General features: G+C 42.4%; 2 protein-coding genes across 6 annotated transcripts in view; one reads left to right on the top strand and one right to left on the bottom strand.

The window, feature by feature from the left end:
• SPDYA (speedy/RINGO cell cycle regulator family member A) overlaps positions 1-606 on the top strand; it is a 470100-nt gene extending 469494 nt beyond the window's left edge. For 2 of the 5 annotated variants that reach the window (XR_011203897.1, XM_069236211.1), the window contains one exon: positions 469-600. Coding sequence is in view for 2 of the 5 variants with exons in the window: in XM_069236211.1 (XP_069092312.1) it covers positions 469-557 (89 nt within the window). In the remaining 3 variants the exon portion in view is untranslated. Of the gene's footprint in view, positions 1-468 lie in introns of all 5 variants that reach the window. The other 3 variants (XR_011203898.1, XR_011203899.1, XM_069236213.1) reach the window with 3 other exon arrangements.
• Positions 607-636: 30 nt separating this feature from the next.
• TRMT61B (tRNA methyltransferase 61B) overlaps positions 637-22742 on the bottom strand; it is a 112848-nt gene continuing 90742 nt past the window's right edge. Inside the window, exons 6-7 of the mRNA XM_069236210.1 lie at positions 1120-1200; positions 637-928 (exon numbers count right to left, since the gene is read on the bottom strand). Coding sequence (XP_069092311.1) covers positions 876-928; positions 1120-1200 — 134 coding nt within the window. The 3' untranslated portion in view covers positions 637-875. The remainder of the gene's footprint in view (positions 929-1119; positions 1201-22742) is intronic.

Below are 22742 nucleotides of genomic sequence, written 5' to 3'. Positions count from 1 at the left end.
CACGAGAGGGGGGGGGGGATGGGAAGCAGATGGTGCAGGACCACAGCAACCAACTATCAGAAAAGAAGTGCAAAAATACTGTGTGTGAGCCTACGTGAAAGTCTGAATGTACCTGTGTATGTGCCTGCCAGGGTGGTGGCACTGGCATATGGAAAATAATTCTTGGTATACTGTAGGCATCCATAGAACGATGGTGCCTCCTTTGGCAAAATGCTGGCCCTCTGATATTAATATTGGCATACTGGGCACATTCATGGCTTAGTAGTACCCACCTCTAGCGAAAAAACCTGTCCCTGGTATATTAGTGATTCTTGGCATAGTGCCCATAGTAGTGCTTGCATTTTGGTGGCAGTGCTTGGCATAATGTGTGGGTGGTGAATGAAGCCTTGTTTTAATAAACCTGTTATGTCCTGCACTACAGCCCTACATTAAGTTTAGAACCTGTGTATTTTATTTGCTTTTCTGTAGACTGCAAGAGCCAATCTAACAAACGGAAGAAAGGATGCCATACACACCACGACAGATCCATGGAGTGGTTTACAGGAAACGAAGAATGAATAACATAGTAATTTCTGAATATTTTTTTTAATGATGCTGCACATGGCAACTCGGAGAAAATGAAAACATTTCAGAAAGTTTGTTTTAAATCCAAAGTGATTTTATTTGTACCATTTACTTTTCCATTGTTTGCTTTACTTTTGCTCTTCAGTGTTACCTTTCATAAGGTAGTTGTACATATCCTAAGAAATATTTAAAGTATTAAATAAAAAATATGTACATAGTTGGGAGTCTTTCACATGTGAAAAAGACATCTACCATTTATATTGTTTAAAATATTTCAAGAGTTTGTTGTCTTTCCGCAGCCGGTTGTCTTGTCACGCCAGGTTCTTGGATGCCGGTATGAATTTCCTCAGCTTGACAAGGAAAGCTACATTTAAAACAAAAAAATGTAAATGTGTTAAATACAATTTTATAAACTGTTTCAGTGTCCTCTCTGCATCAATAATTTGAGTTTCGTGATTAGAGTATTTAATTTGCTTAATACTACGCCTTAAAAAACGACCTCAAGTTGCACATTTTACTACATGTTTAACACATACATAGACTAGTAAATCTCACCTGTGTGCCCGGTCTGCCAGGGAAAGGGCCGAGCAATGTATGGTACTGAACCAAATGGCGCAACATCTTCCGGCAGCGACTCTGCAGAGGGAAAAACATAGTAAAACGAGCTTAATACCGCCTTGTGAGAAATAGCAACGTGTACAATGTGTAATGCTGACAGCCACTCGTATCATAAGCACTAAACATTACCAGTGTCACTTCAGGTTTTAACAACAACAAAGCCAATGCAAAATAAATATATCTTTAGACTAAACTACAAATAACTGTACTCATTCATTCGATTTCTGATAAAAATGTTGTGTTCGTGTAACTAAATTGTACCAATTTGTACCTGCATACAGCTTAATGTCATGCTTCCGCCCACTGCTCTGATTCTCAGATTGCTGGTCGAAAGACAGTTTGCGATTACAGAGCAGTGATTACTTTGTATTTGGAAACTGCTGTTTCCGGAATGGAGTGAAGCATAGTACTGAGGTCCTGTGTTACCCTGAGAGTGTATAAAACGTCATCCAGGATGGAAAGAGGAAGGACCACTGTACCTCTACTGAGGATTGCAGTACTAGGTTCGGTTACCACTGAGTGTTTCAGGCAACTCAACTTACTGAAGCAGGTGCCCAAACCAATTTCTGTACACTCTAGGTCTCACAAGCAAAATATCATTTTATTTCATGAAAGGAATTACAAATTTCGTATTATAGCACACCAAGTGATACCACACGAAAATCTATTAGAGTGAGAAATACAAATGGACTAAAATGAATTACTCCTTTGTTGTAGAGCAGTGGTTCCCAACCTTTTGATGCCTGAGGACCCCCACTGAATCACTACTAGAAGCCGGGGACCCCCAAGCAATTTGTACAATTTAAATTTCAAACATTAAAACAGTAATTCGCACAAAATACATAAACAAGTACACACCAAAGAAATACTCGAATTGCTAATGATATAATTATTTTATATTGAAAAAATATGCAAAAATCTAAACATTTTAATTGGAAGGTTGGTGCTGCATCTTGGCAACTAACCTTTCAATATTTGGTTTTGTTTAGGAAGGCTGAATCCTCAGGTCAGATTCTACATCTATCAGGCGATTTCTGTTTTTATTTTTTAGGCATATAAGATCTGAGAAAGCTTTTTTCGCATAAATGTGGTGGGGAATGGAAGTAAAACCACAAGAGCCTCTCATACCGCCATAGCCTTTCAGTCACATGTAATTCATTTGTTATATAGCACCTCTCATACCACTGTAGGGTGTCGGTGCACTTTATAGGGGACTACAAGGTGCAGGATTTACATGTCGTCAACACTGGTAGGCATTTTCTAAGAGGGCTTGGTCTGGAAAAGCACAAACTCAGGTTTCAGAACCTACCAGTGGTTAGCCTTGACTTTAATAATAAGAAGGTCTTTCTATCAAAGCAAACCCTTTTTTTTTTTTTAGCAGCACAAGGATAATGAGAAACTGGGAAAAACAAACTTTCTAATTTGTGCCATGCAATTTGCATTCAGCTCTTTGATGGCAGTTCATAGTTCACTCTGCTTTGTTATGATTGTAATTTATAAAGTGCATAGTAACAAGAGAATCTCTGTAACAAAAGCAGTAACCAACTGTGCTAGGCACATAAAATACTGTTCTTTGCAGTAGGCATATTAACCATTGGCGCTACCTTAGATGAGTCAAAACTGCCACTAGAGAAAACTCTAATTTTGCTCCAGCAGGTACATTAATCACCAGAGTTATCTTGATGCTTTTATGTTCTCTGGAAAGCTGCTGGTTGTACACTGAACTTTGAGGGCTTTTACATTGCTGCACAAATAAAAACACACGTGTTACTGTTAGAGGCCCCAGCTGGAGAAGTGCCTTTCTCCCAGCCCAGGCCTGCGGACCCCCTGGGAATGTGTCATGGACCCCTGGGGTCCGCGGACCACAGGGTCGAAACCGCTGTTGTAGAGGAACAATTCTAAATGGTGTCCAACTAGAAAGTTATTAGTAGTTGGAACATTTTGATGTTCTCTGTATGAAAGTCATGAATAACCATTATGAACAGTAAGTATCGCAGGGTGGTCTTCTTGACTAATAAACCAAACAAGAGAACAATCCCATCTTTGGCTGCTTTAGATGTGTGCAACTGGAGTTAGTCCTTCTTGAAGCAGCTTTAGAAATTCCAGCAGTTCATTCATCTAGCAGGATATTAAGAACTGAAATTTAAAAAGATCAGTATTCACTTAAAACTGTAAAAAGGAGAAAACAGTTGTTTGAGACAAAATTAGTAACTAATGAATAATATATTTTGAGAGTGTTTTGTAAAGGGTGCAGGGTAGACAAGGCTGACACTTACTGATGTTCCAATCTACAAAAATCCATGAACAAAGTCTATTAAATCCTATGTGGTTCAGTTGTCGAACTTAGTGCAAGTACTTGTAAGATGTCTTGTGCTTTAAAACTTGACAATTAGGACAATCGTAATGTTAAAGGTTTGTCAAGATGGGAAAGTGGAGATTTCAGAGTACTCTCTTCCCAACTGTTCTCAGAACCATTAAAAAACAGGGATGTAAATGCATGTAATATTTGTCCAATTATAATAAAAAAGCAATAAAGGAATCAGAGGGAATTATCTCCTGGTTACAAAAGCCCCCGTAATGCCAAACATGGCTTGTTGGGGCTGCTCTTTGATGGCTTGCACACATTCTGTGAGAAGTTCAAGCCAATACTTGGATTGGAGGCAATATAGCTAACAGGAATACGGATACAGGAGTAGTGCACAGCAAGCATGTGGTAAAGCAAGAATGCATAGGCATCACTTTCATTGTGATATTGATACAAGGAATGTTCCGGAGGAAATAATGGTTATGAGACTAGTTTCTCCAAGGATAGGAGCGAGCAGACCCCTGTCTGTTTGGTAGAACTACAGAAAAGTTAGTCACATACTTACCAAGTGGCCATATCAAGTTTCACACTCAACCTGGTGTTTTAACCAATAGCATTTCACATGCTGAAAGTGTGGAGCACAATTATCATGGGTAAAAAAATAACGAGTCCCTGAAGGCAGAGTGCTGCCACATTAGAAAATATGGGCCTGATTTAAATCCTGGCAGATGGATTACTACGTCACAAACGCGATGGATATCCGGTCCGCTGTATCATGATCTCCATAGGACATTATGCGATCGTAATTTGTCCAACTGGATATCTGTCACTTTTGTAATGGAGTAATCCCATCCGCCAAGATCTAAATCAGGTCCCAAGACTTTCCAGATTGGGGTGGCACTGAAGAATTCAGCTGTCCGCACAGATGTGGCCCGTTTAGCTGAAACTAAGCTGAAATGGGTCTTACTTGGCTTTGTCTTTGCATTCAGCTCAGCAGTTCAGACTAAGTGGTTACAGTTGGAGCAGGACCAAATGATGAGCTGGAATGTGGTAGAGATGAATTATTAGTGGCTGACTTTACTTCAGTCTTTTTATGTTTCTATCAGCATAACACTTTTGAGTGATAGGAATGACCAGACTTGGGTCTTTTAGCTGACTGAGCCACAAGATTCAAGCTGCACCTCACCAATATAGCACAACAAGGATAAGATTGATCCTGGGTTGCTTGTTTTCCTGTTCAGAATGCACATGGTCTGTCAGTTCAAGATGGACTGTTCCTTGAAGTGGAGAATCAAAATTGCTTTGATTGCTCCTTGTCTGAGGTGACACAGGGAGTAAAAATATGATGGACTGGAATATTGCCCAGAGGAAATACCAGTGGTATTCATTATTTCAAGGCGTGCAACCATAATAATTTGTTCCTCTGAATGTGGCAACTTGGCAGCACTGCAGTCATAGGCTGGGATCATCTCTCAAAAAAAGGGAGAGTGGAAGGAAAGTGAATCACCTGTTCAGAATTATCCACTAAGACTGGCGGACTGAGGAAATAGGACAATACATAAGATCCACTCGTGATTTCAGTATGAAGTAAATGATTGGCCACTAGAGACTGGACTTTTAACTACATCTTAAGGGACTTCATCCTTAATACTAAGCACACTACTTTTTTTTCACTCATAATGCCTTGATCATGCTCTGTGTACACAAATGTTAAAAAACACCATAGATTTAAGAATCCATAAGGCCTTTATTTGATGTCTTATACAAACGGCCCAGGAATGCCTCCAATTTCTGCCCTCGACTCCTTTTAGACCATTGAAGGAATAGCTTTTGACAGGCCACCTCCTGTGATCAGGTATGATCAGACCTACTCATATTACGTATCAAAGTACTTTCACTTCCAAGCTAGCTTGGGAACCTACTGGCATCTCTACATATTCCAATGAATTCCAAATCTAATAAACTACACCAACTGGCACATTCCAGCATTGACGATATGTTACTTGGTTGAAACCTGGTCCACATCGCCATTACTTGATGCTTGTTCTTCTGCCTGCTCTTATATATCAGATTGTGTTGGCAATTAAGAAGAATATCCCATATTTAGGCCAGTTATCCCCCCCAACTTTGGCTGACACTGAAGTTATTTCTATAACTATTTCACCACATGCTCAACAAACACTCCTAATTTTCAAAGTTTAATGAATTGCTCACCAGACTATGCTTCTCTAATGGCCACCGAATCTTCTTAGGAGATTTAAATATACATGAAAAAATCCCAAGCCTGCTACTTGTGAAATTCGCAGCCTGCCTCCTGAACTCACACAATATGGACATTTAAGCCTCACGCAAGAGTGTATGTACATTGTTAAAAGTTTCATATGCCTTGAAAAGGAAGGGCCCTTGCAATTGGTGTACTGAAAAGAACCTTAACCCTAATGTCTCTCAAGAAGACACACTCTTACTGTATCTTCTACTGTTAGCTAGGTCAGGCTTAAAATTCTCTTCAATAAACATCAATGAGAGAGCTTTTCTGCCGCTAGGAATATCCCGCACAAGTCTCTTTTTAAAATGCCAATCGTTATTGACTTCCTTGAAAAACTTAAGTATTCCCCAAATAAGGAGGCAGTCACTGCCATGGGAATAGACTATTACTCTTTCAAAGCTCATGGACATTCGATTAAAGCCAGTTCACAAAGCCTGCATTCATCATCTGTTGTGGAATACTCCCTTACTTACAGCGATATCATCTGCACGCAGGGTTAGCAAGACGCAGGTACTTTCCTCTCATGAATTCAAACAGAGTTGCATGCAGACTAACCAGAGTATTCTCCCTACGGTGAAATCAAATTTTCATATGAGTCAATCAATTTCTTTACGGAGTTTCTTTCAGAATCCTACTAGTCCAACAGACCGATCTATCCATAGGTTGGACGTGATACGAGTGCTTACATATTATCTAGACAAAGCAAAAGATATAAGGAAAATGTACTAACTTTGGTCCCTTACATACAAGGCTGGCCAATTCAAAACAGTCGCTCTCTAGCGGATAGCCTCTTGCATCTTATGCTATGAAAAAACTAAGTAGACTTTGACTGGTTTAAAATAAATAAATAAATCAATAAATCAGGCAGGCCTCATTGAGAACATCTTTACATAATTAATAACTTTTTCCCACTCCCACATTTGTTGTTAATAAAGATGGGCTTGCTATTCTATATTTATAAATATTAATGGAGATACCTTGAAGAAATGAATGCTTAGCAATAATTCTTGTTCTTGTTCAGAGGAATCTCCATAAAAATTATAAGCAACTCATCCTCCTGTTCTGCTTTCCCTCTTATCTCATAACCAAGCTTACAGCACCTCTCTGGATTGCACTTCTTAGTTTAAAGAAGACATTTATTGTTGTTAATTCCCCACCCACAAGTTCCTGAGAGATGAAATTAGTAGATTGGAAGCACACGTTCAAAAGTAGTCGCAGCAATGAAAGCAAAATATATCAAAGTACTTCTCAGTTGCAATGTACACAGCAAATATAGGTGAAGACATTTATTATAGCATAACTTCAAAGCAAAGCATAAAAGTCAAAATTCATCACCGTAGGGTCTATAGCTCAGCTTAATCTTTCTGGGGTCTGCAAGTTGATGACTCCGGTCAACTGCGAGAAAGAGATTCTCTAGCCTAAACGGGAGGCAGGCAACTGACGTCTAGTTCCTGTCTGAAGTCAAGCAGATTGAATCTAACTCTGTGTAGCCCAGAGTCATCCTTAAAAGCAAACTCAGAGTGAGAGCCGAAGAAACTTTGAGAGAGGCCAATTCTCCTGAGCTCCCCGTTCTCAGACTGGATTGCGAGGTAAACACAAAATCTACGTGCTCTTATCAGCTAAGGTCTGGTGTGAAGAAAACAGCTTGGTCCATCTTGTGGAAAAACACAGCTTGGAAAAACACAGCTCATCTGCAATGTCTCATCTGCAATGTCTAACCCCACGTTAAAGCCAATAGGCAGCTAATCTAAGTATCAAATGTCATGTCAAAGCCAATAGGCAGCTAAACTGAATACAGAATGTAATGGCTAATGGCATGTCAAAGCCAATAGGCTGCTAAACTGAACACAACATATAATGTGCTACTGGTGAACATTGAGCAACTAATATGCGCAGTGGTGAAACACAAAGTCATTGGTCAAACACAATTAATAGCATCACACCTCCTCCCCGGTAAAAAAAAAGATTAAGAAAGTTAATGTTTTTTTTCTGTAACAGTATCCTTAGTAGGTTGTAATAAAATAATAACTGGAGCAACTTCCAATGAGAGAGCATGATGGAAACTGGATGGATGGGCACCCTTAATCCACAGTCTTGACTTTTCAGCCTTGCATGACTGCAGCATACATGGATACATCTTGCCATTGATTTTCCCTAAATTTCCTTTAAAAAGGTTTGTGAAAGAGATTTTTCATTGTCACATAGATTTCTGGTGATGTTTATATATTTCATAAGGATTTCCCTTTTTAAAGTAAGTACAGGAAATTGACCAAAACTAGCCTATTTTTATATGCAGCTAAATAATTTTATTTCAAAGAAGATACAGCTGTACTGAATAAAAAGGAATGTAATATATTATATATATTTCCAACAAACTGGTCAAACAAAACAGCGCGCTCTTGCTGCTGGTGCAGTCGTGAGGACATGACCATTATCCCCTAAACAATTGAACACCAAAATCAAAACGCTGCACTCCTGGGGGCTTTAAATTTCAAATTGATTTAATTGACAACAGCATCACACAGACGCGTTGCAGCCACTGCGGCCTTGTTCACGGTAGCTGAGTCTGTAAAACATGTAATCTCCATTAACATGCCTTTATTTCTTTCCAGGTGTTATAGTACTTGTAGTCCTTCCTTCGTCCTCACAATTCAGATGCTCGTTCACTTAAAAATCATATGTCAGACCGTTCATGCGTTTCATAGATGTTATTCATGAATCATATGGAATGCAGAGCAGATAAATGAAGGCATGATCACCCGACTCACTATCTCTGCTGGTTGTGTCTAGTGTCCCTTGCTAGCACCTAGAGCCTCACACTCAGGGCAGCTGTGTATGTTCTAAGTCTGGGAAGGCTGCCGTAATGGGCAACGGGTGGCACCTTCCTCCTGATGGCCTTGGACACCCTATGGTCTCTTGGGCCTGTCCTTCAATGCTGTGCTCAGGCTTGCAGCCAAGAACGGGTCTGCAAAGCAATCTGCCCCCGCAGCACTTTCGTCCGGTACGCTTGCAGCCTCCAAATACCAATCTCTGCCACAGGGGTTTAGTGTCCTTCTACTCATACTACTTGGCTCGGGACGATCCCCAGAGGCCACAGTGACTACTGCCATCCTGTGCCTCCAGCTCCCGTTCTTTTCTCCCAGGACATTCACCCCCTCATCAGTCCAACGGTGTGCCCTTGGGATCGGGAGTCTCAGCAAACACATTTTCTGTAAGCAAGATTATCATACTAGAGCAGAAAAACTGTTTTTTTGGATTCTTTATAGTCTGTACCAACACATTTGTTTGTAAATTTCTATCTGGGTATCTTAAAGACACGTTAAGGTTAGACAGTGTGGATGGGGGTTAGGGTAGTTACAAACATCTTGCTATACATTTATTGCTGCTCCCATACCAGGGTACAAGAGGCAGTGTGCGAAGAGTGGTCCTTGTTAAAGATATCATTACTACTCACTTCAAGGAGAGGGAGGAATGTAAAGGTATCAGTAAGAAAAGGATGGATGATAATGGCGGAAATCTGTCTTATGTGTGGGCTTTTTAGTCACTTTGACACTGACAGAAATTGACCTGCATTAAGTCAAATCTGTAGTAAATGTAGAGGCAAAGGGCTTTCTGCCTGCATGTGTAAATGGAAATTGATTGGTGCAGCTGGAAGTAGAAGATATAAAGATTGTGTGACTGCTGTGGACAAAGAAGATGAGGATAAGGAGGAAGGTTTCATTTTGCAATAAAGTGACAAATTACAGCGGTAGGCATAGTCTATATTGTACCATGCACGTTGGGTGCATGTAGTACAGGTCCTCGAAGATTTGTGCATTTGTTATACTCTTATGAAAGTGTCAGTTTTTAGAGGTAAATATTAAACCATCTGATATCAGACTAAGAGCATATGATAACAAACCCTTTGAGGTGTTTGGCTATTTTGAGACTACTTTAGCGTTTAAAGGGGTTACAATCTGGGGCAAGTGTATGCATCTATGGACGGAGGAGTTAATCTCAGCAACATGATCTTATGATCATGCTTGGCCCTAATCATCTTGATTAAGTGTTGGGATATGAAGAAATGTTTAAAGTGGATGAGAGTGTGAAACTATAAAATTGGGAAGCATGTTATCTAAAAAAATAAAATGTCAGGAAAAAGTTATATTTACTGGAAGGCTTTGTACATACAATAATCCTGAAAGCGCATAGTGTGATATAGATGATACGAAAACCATTAAAGAGAGAATTGGGGAGGTTATGTAATGAGGGTAACAAAGGAATAGAAGCTGGGTGATTGGCACCAGTAGTTTTTGCTACCAAAAACCCAATGGGGACATCAGGCCATGTATGGAAAGACCTTCTTCATTTGAATGCTAACTTTCATCCATTGCTCATCACTGGTGAAAAAACACACATCTCTTAAGGGGGCATGGATATTCACCACTTTTATCCTGTTATCAGCACACCACCAGATTGCATTACAAGCAGGTTATAGACATCTTAGCTCATCTGTGACATAAGAGGTAATTTATACGTTTAAATATGTCCTGTGGCCTGACTTAGGAGGCTGCTGGGGTCCAGAGGACATTATACCAAAAACTAAAGTCCACCACAAATGTGATATATTTTCAAAATGCTATTCCTGTTTAAAACAAATAGGACAGATGAACACTGGAAAAATAGGATTAGATATGTCTGAACCTTTTGTACTTTAGGGTCAGTCCCAAATTTTCCACTGTAATAAATTATCATTTTTCTCAGGCGGCCTGAAGTTACATTTTTAGCCAAACCACCACAAGAGATGTTACTAAATTTCTGGATGAATTTTTTAAAATGTGACAATAAATTTGACCACTATTTACTGGTCCTAACTAGGGGAAAAGGCATACCACAACTAGGTTACTTAGCCCAAGAGAAAAGTCATTGATAGTAAGCCATTAGTTATTGATCCTAACAATGAGAAAAGTAAACCGCACATGTGTGTTTTATTATACTTTTACCTATTGCGCATGTGCAAGGAACCTTAGACACCTTATCCCTAAACAGAAGCACAAACTTCAATAATGGTTTTAGCTATGTATCCGTTTATTGTCTATGTCTCGTGGTACCACTATGTAATATCTGAAACATCATTTGATGTTCATAATGACAATAAACATTATACAGATTGTTGCAACTGTTAACATAAAATGTAGAACAGAAATTAAGACATTCGTCATTAGATTAAAAAAACTTTTTATAGTTGAATTTAGCTCAAGGGACTAAAGCCTTATTCATGTTAGTTCCTGTCCTGGTCAGATATTAATAATGTTATTAATCTAAGCCCGAAAAGGTATCAAGTAACTCACACATTTACGTGTGGAAATGACAGAGGTAGCACTAAGCTCGCCTGAGGTTTTCATGCCAGATCTCATAAGAGAGCAAGTGGAAGGGGCGAAAGACTGACGCTACAAACCCTGTTGTGTAATAGCTGCGGGCAGAGCCACATGACCAAGTTGGAGGGATCTGGTCAGTGGGACAAGATTGGGATCACGACCCTGTGGAATAGTTAGAGTGAATCCCACATAAAACCCTTTAATAAGTTACAAACGCACTTCAAGCTAGCACACACCCAACCAATTTTAGATCAGACACACACTGGACAGCCATCACTCAGGGCTCTCTGACCTGCCGGTAAGACAGCATGCTAGTGGCTCAGTTGATGATGGGCAGTCTGCGCCGAGGTGGAATATTTAAGATATACCGCCTGATAGATTTCGGACCCTAAAGCGGAAATGGGAAGTCTGGGTGGTACCCCCCTGATAACACGGACGGGAGAGAAGTGTGCATGGTCCCCTCGAGAAGTTGTGATATGGTCCAGACTTCAGCTAATTCAGTAACATTACCTGCATGTGAATGATCTTACACCACGCCACCTCCGGCATGCTGTTAGGCTCCGGTGAGTACACCCGTATGCAGATTTGTTTCACATGACATGACATTGCAAAGCACAGGATTCTGATTGCTAATACTCCCACTCGGGTGTTGGAGAGACATACTGATCTGTCCCCATGATTGACATTACTGGGAACCTAGAAGGCAAGAGAGGGGAGCCCATATTGGTGGTTGTGGCAACGGTGCTGTCCAAGAGAGACAATGCATGTCCCTCAACCACCCCCAAACACTCTTGGAATGAAAATCAGCGATGGCCCGATGTTCAAAACAGGAGGAATCCATATTTAAGGCCAGAGGCTGTCCCAAGAAACAAAACAGAATTTAGACGTAGTGGTGCGAATACTATGGGTTGCTGATGTTACCGGAGCAACTATCTCATCAGGAGAGGGACTGTGACGAGTTGCATGGCGAGGGAAGGAAGGGAGGGGTGAGTTGCTGTCGAATGAGTTTGTTTCGTACTGCCATGTTTAACAAATAATAAAATGTGATTATATAAAGGAAGGTAGGGGTGAGCTGCTGTCGAATGAGTTTGTTTTGTACTGCCATGTTTAAAAATAATAAAATGTGATTATTTAAAAAAACATGCATGCAAATACTACTCTCCTTAGACGTTCTTCCAAATCTGGGTCAGGAAGCAGTATTCAGGAAAGCTAAAAGATAAAAGTGCTAGATGCAGACCCTTATTCATTTGGGTGCCGGTCTAGCATCTTATCTAGCCTTCAGAGTTCTCCTTCTCCAAGTACAAAAGCAACAGTTTATTTAGGAGACTGAACCACTCTCATTAACTAGAAATAAAAACCACGTGGTATCTTATTAATCTGGATCCAATTACAATGATCATACCTTCAGATCGGAACAATGCAGAAAAGATATGAAGTCACTTCTATCATCTGACCTGATTTTCAAATGTAGTTTTTAGTTATTGATCAATAAAGAACTCTGTAGTTCACATTCAGGTCACTGTTCAGTAAAATCAGAAAACATAATCTATGATTACCTTCAATGTTCCAACATTAGAACTTTAATTGTACCTTGCACCAGCATTAGCTTGATACTTAGAAGACATTCCAAAATAATATGAAAGACTTTATACCCAAGGAAGCTTTCTGTGCATATTCTGTTGCAGAAATATTCTGAAGATGTGCTCTGCTTCAACACAGCTGAAGCCCCAGGACTTCCAGTTATCTTAGATGGAACCCAAAACCCTTGACTTCATAATGATGCTATGAGCAAGCACAGAATAAACTTATGAATCTGATAGAGACATCTAGCCACAGATTCCATACCTTAGAATTCTCCCCAAGGTGCTAGACTGGATCCGGAATTTTTTTCCTGCAGTACTCCTGCGTGTCGGAAGAGGGTGTCGTCCCCTCTCCGATGCACAGACGTCAGTTCCTTCTTTTCCACACTTCCAACGCAGATCCAGAGTGATCCCTCAGGCTGTTTTTGTCCTATTTCGACATTTTGCTGTTGAAAGGAACAGTGTGCCCCTTTTTAGGTAGAGCACAGCAGCGCAAAAGAGCTGCTTTTCCGACGTGTCGGTGTGTAGCTGGGCTTTTAACCACGCCCACTGCACACCCAGCACTATCACCCGTTCATGGGCTAGCCTTTCAAAAATACTTTATGTTTGTTGGTAAATGCTTTACGTTTGTCCCTCCTTGGGCGGTTTAGTTACCGCCTTGGACATCTTCCCTGTTACATGGCTAATTGCACTTTTGCTGATGTTTGACTGTGAATGAACTTTATTTTATGCGCTGCTTCACGCTGAAGCTGTGGCGCTTTGAATCGGCTCACTTATGTGAAACTGTTTTACTTTTCAGTTTCAATTTATGTGGCAAGAAAAGTACGGTTAGGCGTTTACAACGCTAATAGCTCCAACTCCAGCAAATGTGAGACCCATTACATTGCAAATGCTTATTTCTCATGACCTCAGGGTTGAAGCCTTGTGGGTCCTGTGGCAGGCAGATGTTCGCCACAGACCCTCATACTGGTTATATCTGGTGCCTTGGGGAACTCTACGACTCCTTCATCCGAAGATGTGTGAAGGGCGCATGAAGATCCTGGAGGCGCCACTGGTGGAGGCCCTGCGCTGCTGTTGGTTTCGTTCAGTCCCGGGAGTGACTGCAAGACCAACCCAGGAGCTGTTCCCATGAGAGTGTCTCTCTCTACATAGAAGGATACAACATTGAAACTCAAGCGGTCGAAGTCGCAGCACCCTCCCCGACATCATTGTGTAAGTCCTGCATTTCTGACACCCTCTCCTAGCCTTTGGCAGAGGAGTCGGCGCAAGTCTACGCTATGCCTCCCTGCTTTCCCTGGAGCTGGGGCTACTCTGGCCCAGATGCGGGATTACTATAATTACCTCCATGCCGTCTTTGGGCCAATACCTCCCTCTGGTGCGGTTTCGAGTCCCAAGGAGGTATGAGGTGTCCTACCTTAATCCAAGCCAGCGGGTTCACCCTTGGCGTCAGTTAGGCCCTCTGGATCTGAAATCAGATCTGCGCTGGCACACAGCCCCTTGGGGTTCCCACATGTGAAGCAAGAGTTCAATCAGCGATGCTGACCACGGTGTCGCCGATTGACGCGGAGCTGATCGCCCTCTCAGACGCCCAGATGCCACATCGATGCTGGACGGCATACTGTGCGGCGCTAGTGGTGCAGTCTAGATCAGACACCTTCCTGCTTCCTTCTAAACAGTCCCTTGCTGTCACTCCTATGGAGGAACAGGAGTTTGGAAATGAAGGAAAGGAGCTGGGGTTTAGGAAGTCCATGAACGAGACTGTCCAGCTTCTTCTAGAGGGTAGGTGGCTGACGGAGCTGGTGAGGCTAGTGGCCTTCAGTACTCGCTGGCTTCAGACCTCCTGTCAACCCCCAGCATTACTACAGAGGTGAGTTCCTCCTTTGCTGAGGTGCTGAAGATGGTAGCTGCAGTCCTAGACTTGCAGCTCACCTCTGTGGACGTGACTACTGACCCCTTGATAAAAGTGCTGCACCAGGGCCAAACAGGAGTAGAACCTGTGCTCCCCTATAGTGAAGCCGGAGATAAGCCCGCTATGGGGCACCGTGGACTGGTCTATAGTCCATAGACAAAGGCCTGCGCCCGGTGACCCGGCTTTTCTTTTCCAGCACCCAACTCAGAGAAGTTTTGTGGTACAGGCCGTTATGGCCTCTTCTGACCTCAGTGTCCTTCCTAACGTTCCTCTGGAGAGGGAGTCCAGATGGCTGGCAGCTCAGCCAACAAACACTCCATGTGTTCTGGGCCACTTTTCCCATGAGTTGTGGGATTTGGTGGCGCGCCTCCTGTCTTCGCTTCCAGAAGAGACCCGGAGGGAACTCGCCCGGACACTCCAGGATGGCAAAGAGGTAGCTAAGCTTGCAATAAAATGTGGTACGGGTACCAGTGACTGAGTAGTTCAAGCCATGGCTCATTCAGTAGGACTGCTTCGCGACACCACTCTGGCTTATTGGAGGCTGTCCAAACCACCTTGAATTACATGCCTTTCGATGGTGGCCGCCTGTTCAGCACACTTGCCGATTCCGCATTGCAATGCTTTAGGGACAAAAGATCTTAAACTATTCCAGTATCCCTATATCGCCACTTTCTTGGGTGGTTAGGGGGGGCGCTCATCTTTGACTCTTTTTGTAGATGGACCCCATACCAGAGTTGAGTCCTGTACTTCCTGCTGAGTTTCGCTTCATCTGCCCCATTCCACCTTCTGGTAGCACCCAGTGCCGTGTTCCTGCCCTGTGCAGATATTACTACTATTCTTTATTAAGGTCTGTCGATGACAGCTTTTTGCTCCCGCTATGTGGGAGCTATTTTCTTTTTGACCCTAGGTGAGTTTAACACCTGATGGAACAGTGTTTTTTTTCTTTTTCTCTGAAGACGGGCTGATGCACAAGAGATAGCTGCCAGTATAGTATGTTCCCTACTCTGTGCCAAGCATCTTATGTATGCCTAATAGGTATTACCAGGTACATTGTGGTACTTTTATTATCCCTTATAGGGAGCTTATAATAATGTCTCCCTTGGAGCCTTTGTACATGGCTCACCGAATTGCCCAAGAGTCTATTTACGGTGCAACTCCAGTTTCTCCTTGCTTTAATCTTTGGCACATTACCTCTTCTTTTTCTAGAGTTGTTCTACTTCTCCGGAGAGACTCTTCTTCCCCATGTGGAGCAGTGGGGCAAGTGGTAACGTCATTCAGCATCTGTGCGTTCGTTCACTTCTTTAGCGAGCTGCTCTTGTTATACCTCAGCAGGATGGGCCCTTGCCACGGGTCTCTCCGGCACCAGTGGTACACAGGCTCAAATACCTTCTGGTCTTCCTTGTTTGTGGCATCTTGCCTACATTTCTAGTCTGTATGGCACTCTTCTTTTGTACCACCAAACTTGTTGTCATTACACGGACTCTTCACCGCAATATGATGTGTGATACTTGCTTATCGCTTAGAGGCAAGGTCCTGTACCTTTGCTGCTACAGGCACCCCTTATGCAAGAACGCAAACACCAGCCAAGGCCTCTAGATGTCTACATATTTATTTTAAAGGCTCCATCATGTCGCCATCTTCTGTGTTGATGGCTATCTTCCATCTTACAATGGTTATCTGGCTGTTTACACAACACTTCCTAGTGGTCTAGTGATTAGGATTCAGCACTCTCACCGCCGTGGGCCGGATCCGATTCCCGATCAGGGAATGTTTCATGTTTTTTTCCCTTAACATTATGGTTCCATCTTTCTTGGGACTAGTTCGTAATGTGGGTTGGTTACTTCCTTCTGACACGGTCTCCCTGGTCGGTTCCTTTCACTCTATTCTACAGGATGTCATAGTATTTCTAGCCCTCCAGGGGTATTCATTACGCGTCTGTGTTATTGTTATGTTTCCTTACTTAATAAGGGAATATTCCCCTATTGCTGCGTACCTTACTTCCTTCGGAAGATGCCCATCTACATTAGTGTAATGAAGGCAGTAGGCGTCCTTGTCTTCTACCTTCCGGTGATTTTAATGTCTCTTATTTCATATAGTATAATTATTTCCTATAATCTACAATTGTTGCTCTTCTATAGACTGCAACTCCTTCTGTTGATTCTGTTTTTACTATGACATTGTTTTTAGTTTGCAGACTTCCACTTTGTGGGGTTTTGTCCCCGGTGGACAATGTATTTTTGCCTTTCATTCTGTACTTCAGCCAGGTCCTCTTCTGGCTGATCTCACTTACCGTTGGGTGTTGGTGCTGACTACCTGTTCAAGCCCTTCCATGTGTTGGCCTCTATTTCACCCTGACCTTCCAGGTCGTGGCCTGTTTTTTTTTCTATTCCTGCAAGGTTTTGTTTTGCACATGCTGTCTTCATTTAAGTTTATAATATCAGCGCCCTGTCTGTGGCCTCCTCAGTTGGCATTAGTTTAAAGGCATTGGCAGCCTTTACTTAATGGGGTGTGTGATATCCTCCACACTTTCCATCCTCTTATATTAGTACTATCGGCTTGGTCGTCATATATATTTCGGACATCATCGTAGTGACAGCTTCCGTCTACTGCCGACATAATGGCCTTCTATGGCAAAGAGCTATAACTCAGTGACATTGCCTGTTGACTCTGGCCCCACAGGTACTGGACGTACATGGGTTTAGATCCCACCATCGGAGCAAGTAGTTTTTATGTTCTTGTTGTCTGTTGTCTTCTGACACATTTTTGTTCCACTGCCATCGGTAAAGCTATTTCCATGCCTTTCTATTATGTCTTTGTGACTTTACCGGACTGTGGTTTATCCCACAGTTCTTATGGTGTAGCGTATATTCTTGCTCACCTAAATTCCTAAGAGCGTCCAGTCTCTTTTCTATATTCCTAGCCTGGCTTGTTCTAGTCGGGGACATTTTGTAGGATCAGTCATGATCTGCATTGAAATCATGCTATGCGTTAGCCATGAAGCAACCCGCTGAGGGCTTGCATATTCATTCTACCAGAGCTGGAGCCGTGACCACTGCATTGGAATACGAAGTTCTGGCCCTGGATATCTGCTGGGCAGCAACGTGGGCTTCCCTGCACATATTTACCACATATTACTGTCTGGGCTTGCCCCTTCGAACCTGATGGACTTTCCTGTCTGAAATTGGCTCACAGACCCTCCTCTGGGGATGGTATTGCTTTGGTATCTAATTTTAAGGTAAGAAATCTGCAGCTAGATGTCTCTATCAGATGTACACGTTATTTACCTTCGGTAACGCTTTATCTGGTAGAGACAGGATCTAGCTGCAGATTCCTTACGGACCATCCTTCCTCCCTGCTCCGCAAACTGATTTCTAAGGACAGGGACACCCCTTACAGGGGAAGCTCTGCAAATTGTTTTGTTCTTTTTCTTTCAAAGATCCCATTCTTGGCAATAAGATGCCTTCATTGGAAATCTGTAATTAATTGATACAGAGATGTCTCTTTTTTGGGACACTGTTTCCATAGGCAATTTCTATAAGTTGCTCTGCGTTTTTGGTGCAGAAAACAGTCATGGTAGAAACTGACATCAACGTGTCCGAGAGGGGATTATATAACCTCAGTCGACATCACATCTGGTGGACGATGTTGCTATGAGTCGTACAACGCCTTTTTCCGACGTGCAGAGGTACTACTGGAAAAAAATTCCGTCTCCAGTCTGGCGCTTGGGGGAGAATTCTAAGGTAAGGAATCTGTGGCTAGATCCTGTCTCTACCAGATATGGCATTACCTAAGGTAAGTAACTTGTTCATGACTTCCTGTTCCAAAATTGAAACACCATTAATATTTAGTCACACATCAGTATGCTAATAAAATAAAACATATCTTACTTGGTACATGCACAAGTTATTAAATGTATGCATAAAGTATGAAACGCTACGTGGTAATTATATCACAACTTCACATGTGGTTTTGGAGAATTTACAACAGAGGGTTTTCCTACTTGGTTTAGTGATAATGTTGTGCAGCTTAAGTATAGAGATATGATGGAATATTTGCAACAAAGAGGAATTGAACACAGTTTCTTAGTGCATTCCCAAATAATAATTGTTTGGTTGAGGGATGGAACATGACTCTAAAGGAGGGACTACAACTGGCTGTTCATGAAGGTCTGGACTGGAAGGTGGTATTGAAGTTGTTATGGGCATGCAGGCTTAGTCATCTGACTGAGACTGGCAAAGGGAACTGGTTTAAAGAGGGAGAAAACTATAATCTTAGGTGAAACCAAATTGGGTTGTGAAAATGAGAGAATGAAGAGATGATGTGGAGGACCTGAACAAGGATGGTGAGGGGTTGTGCTGGCAAGAGAAAGAGAGAATGCTTGCTGTGGGAAAGGCAGTATTTTATTGGGGTGAAGTTGTAAAATTACCAAAGGGTTTGCTTGAAGAAACAGAAAATTGCAGTTGTTTTACAAACAAACTGTGTGTGCAAGTGATGTTGGTGCACAAACAAGTGAAAGAGAATAGTGGAAAAACACTGGATTGCTCATTTCCAGAGAGATGGTTTGAGTCCCAAGATTATTTAATTTCATGTTGGTATATTTTCTTTAAAAATATATATGATTTTCCTATTCTGCTCAGTTGTTCATAAATCACCTAGGTTGCTTCCAATACTGTGTCATTATTGAAAACTGGTACATTTTAAATGTTGAACTGAATACTTTTAAGGAAGGGGGAATGCGTAGCATACTATATGAAACATCATACAGAAATAAATGGAAATGCTGCAGAGTTCTATGATGTTTTGTTGTCCCTTTAGAGTTCCACAGCTGTCAGATGGATCCCTCCCTGTACAGATCTACTATCCTTATTTCTCCAATACGGTATACCTTTATGCTTCATCTTCTTTCTAAAGTAAGACCTGGAGTTGCCTGTTAAGGGCATATTGATTTCATAAATGGGTTTTTGGTAATACTTTACTGACTTTGCTGCCCAAATGCTGCATAGCTGCTGTCAAAGTGATCCTCCATCTAGCGGCCTGTCTGGTCTCAAATACAAAAAGACTCCTGTGCATCCTAAGAAGCCATGTTCTGTTTAAAACAGATATTCACAAATTTAGAAAAAACTGCACTCTTAAGAAAATGTTTTTTGCAAACGTGCAAAAGACATGGAATGTTTTTCTGTTTTTTTTCTGACACAATAGGCAGACCTTGTCAATTTGTGCTTTCAAGAGTGATCCTTGATTTCACTTTTTAAAGACACTACATGAACTACATCAACTGCATACATTTTAACTATCCATATGTACGTGTTCAGCATCTCTCTCCCACCTGCATGACTATTCTATAATATCCTGCTGATAAAGTACATTGTTTTGTCTCCACTTCTACTCTGAATAACTGTACTATTTTTATAAAGTACTCTGTCACCCTGGACCCAAGGTCTTGATGTGCTATATTGAGATCTATGTTAGAAATGGGGTCTCTGGTTGGCAGTCAGTTTGCACTCTGTCCTAGCAGGGACCCTCACTCTAGTTAGGGTAAGGGAGGTACACAGCTCAGATAACCTCTGCTCACCTCCTTGGTAGCTTGGCAAAAGCAGTCAAGCTTATCTCAGAGGCAATGTGTAAAGTATTTGTACTAACACACACAGGAACACAGTGAAAACACCAAAAAAGGACTCAACACCAGTTTAGAATAATACCTAATGTTTATCTGAGTACAACAAGACCACAACAACAAAAATCCAACATACACAAGCAAAGTTATGAATTTTCAAAGATTATACTTGAATTTAGCATTTAGAAACACAAATGCTGCAATTTGGTGTTATCATGGATTCATGATGTAGTCATACCCAACAATGCGACGCCAATGGCGCCAGTCACGGAGTCACACGGACCCCCAGATACAGTACCTTGTGAAAGTGAAGAAACAACCTGGTGCATGGAGTCGGGGCAGAGGCGTCACTGGATCTGGTGTGGCGTCTGTTCTGATGCTGCGGAGCATAGGTGTCGGTTTGAGGCGTCGGGTCCCTGCTGCAGAGCAGTGGAGATGAGGCGACATCAGTCCTGCGATGTCAGTCGGGGTCGTCGCACTCCAGCGGGGGCCACAGCTTCAGTTGCAGGTGGTGTCATGGGGTCTGGCAGTGGCATCGGTCCGAAGTCGGTGCACTTGGATCTTTCTTGGTTTTTAACCAGCTTTCATTCCCAAGGGCCCAGAAACTGGATTAGGCACCACCTGGCAAGTTAGAGTCCACAGCAAGTGAACCCAGAGGCTGGTAGGTGAAGTCTTTGCTGTCCCTGAGACTTCTTAACAGGAGGCAAGCCCAGTCCACTCCCTTGGAGAAACTTCACAAGCATGATACACAGCACAGTCCAGTCGTTGCCCTCTCTAAGGCAGAAGCAGCAACTGCAGGCCAACCCAGCAAATCACGCACAGCAAAGGGGCAGTACTCCTCCTCCTCCAGCTCTTCTCCTTGGCAGAGGTTCCTTTTGCTCCAGAAGTGTTCTAAAAGTCTGGGGTTTTGGGTCCACTACTTATACCCATTTCTGCCTTTGAAGTAGGCAAACTTCAAAGTAAAGTCTCTGTTGTTTACAAGATCCTACTTTGCTCAGCCTGGCCCCAGACACACACCAGGGGGTCGGAGACTGCATCGGGTCAGGACAGACACAGCCCTTTTGGGTGTCAGCTCCTCTTGTCCCACTCTAGCCCAGGAGACTCATCAGGATATGCGGGACACTCCACAGCTCCATTTGTGTCACTCTCTAGAGGGAATTCACAAACAGCCCTACTGTCAGTCTGACCCAGACGTGGATTCCACAAGCAGGCAGAAGCATATAATAGTTGAGCAAGAAAATGCACACTTTTTAAAATGCACTGCACCCTGCCCATGGGGCTACCTAGAGGCTACCTTAGGGCTGACTTACATGTAGTAAAAGGGAAGGATTGTGCCTGGAAAGTGGTCGAACTGGCAGTTTAAAACTACACACACAGACACTGCATTAGCAGGTCTGAGCCATGTTTACAGGGCTACCCATGTGGGTGGCACAATCCGTGCTGCAGGCCCACTAGGAGCATTTGATTTACAGGCCCTGGACACCTCTAGTGCACTTTTCTAAGGACTTAGTAGTAAATCAATTATGCCAATCATGGATAAACCAATAACCAATACAATTTAGACAGAGAGCATATGCACTTTAGCACTGGTTAGCAGGGGTAAAGTGCCCAGAGTCCTAAAGCCAACAATCTAAAATTAAATGAACATTAGAACTTCCGGTTACGAAAAAGCCTGCTGTCCCATAAGGGATGCTCCTGTGGGGAATTCCAAGGATGAGAGTCAAATTTCAAATTAGTCATTTTCCGTAAATGGGGAGAGTTTGATCCATCCCCCTTTTCACATGGGTTCATGAGACATACACAGTAATACTCTCCCTCAAGATTATCACTAAATCAGGTTCACTTGGTCCCTTCCTCTATAAAAATCAGACTTATATAATCTTCCTTTCCTGTTTACATGGCTCTTATAAATACCTCCCATTGTGAAAGCAGATCTTGCTCTCCCCTATGATGTTAAGAAGTGATCCAACCTTTCATCATCATTCTACGAGTGCTACAAATCCTCTAACACTCCAAGGGTGAAAGTATCTGTAAAAGGTCCAACACAATCCCAACGCAGCCCTGGAGTAGCCTCTTCGAGAAAGGATTCTGTCAAAGCCACTCAATTCAAGAGCCAGCTGGCTCTAATTGGGCTTGTGGATCCAAGAGAGTGCCTTTCTGCTGCCTCACTAGGTGGCTATTGCATCAATTAGGACAAACAAGTTCAGAGCAGAAGGAACTGTATAAGTTGGGGGAAAAGAGCTTGAGGCCACTGGGTAGGTGATCAAGCTAAGGAGTTGCTGAAAACAATCTCTATGTTGTCTGCATTTAAGCTGTTTGTGAGTCCATCCAATTTGCCAAGAAAGAAAGCCAGCTTTTAAACTGTCCTGCAAGATAGCAATGTTACCGCAAAGTCTGAAGATTAGCACTGTGCCATATGCATAAGCCAAAAAAACGAGATCATACAAGTGAACGAGATCTGCCAGTGGAGACATGTAAATAGTAAAAATCATATGGGCCAGAGAAGATCACTAGGCGATGGGTTTTCCT

Source organism: Pleurodeles waltl, chromosome 5 (assembly GCF_031143425.1).
Source record: "Pleurodeles waltl isolate 20211129_DDA chromosome 5, aPleWal1.hap1.20221129, whole genome shotgun sequence".
In the NCBI taxonomy this organism is placed as follows: Eukaryota; Metazoa; Chordata; class Amphibia; order Caudata; family Salamandridae; genus Pleurodeles; species Pleurodeles waltl.
This window is presented reverse-complemented; position numbering and strand designations above follow the sequence as displayed.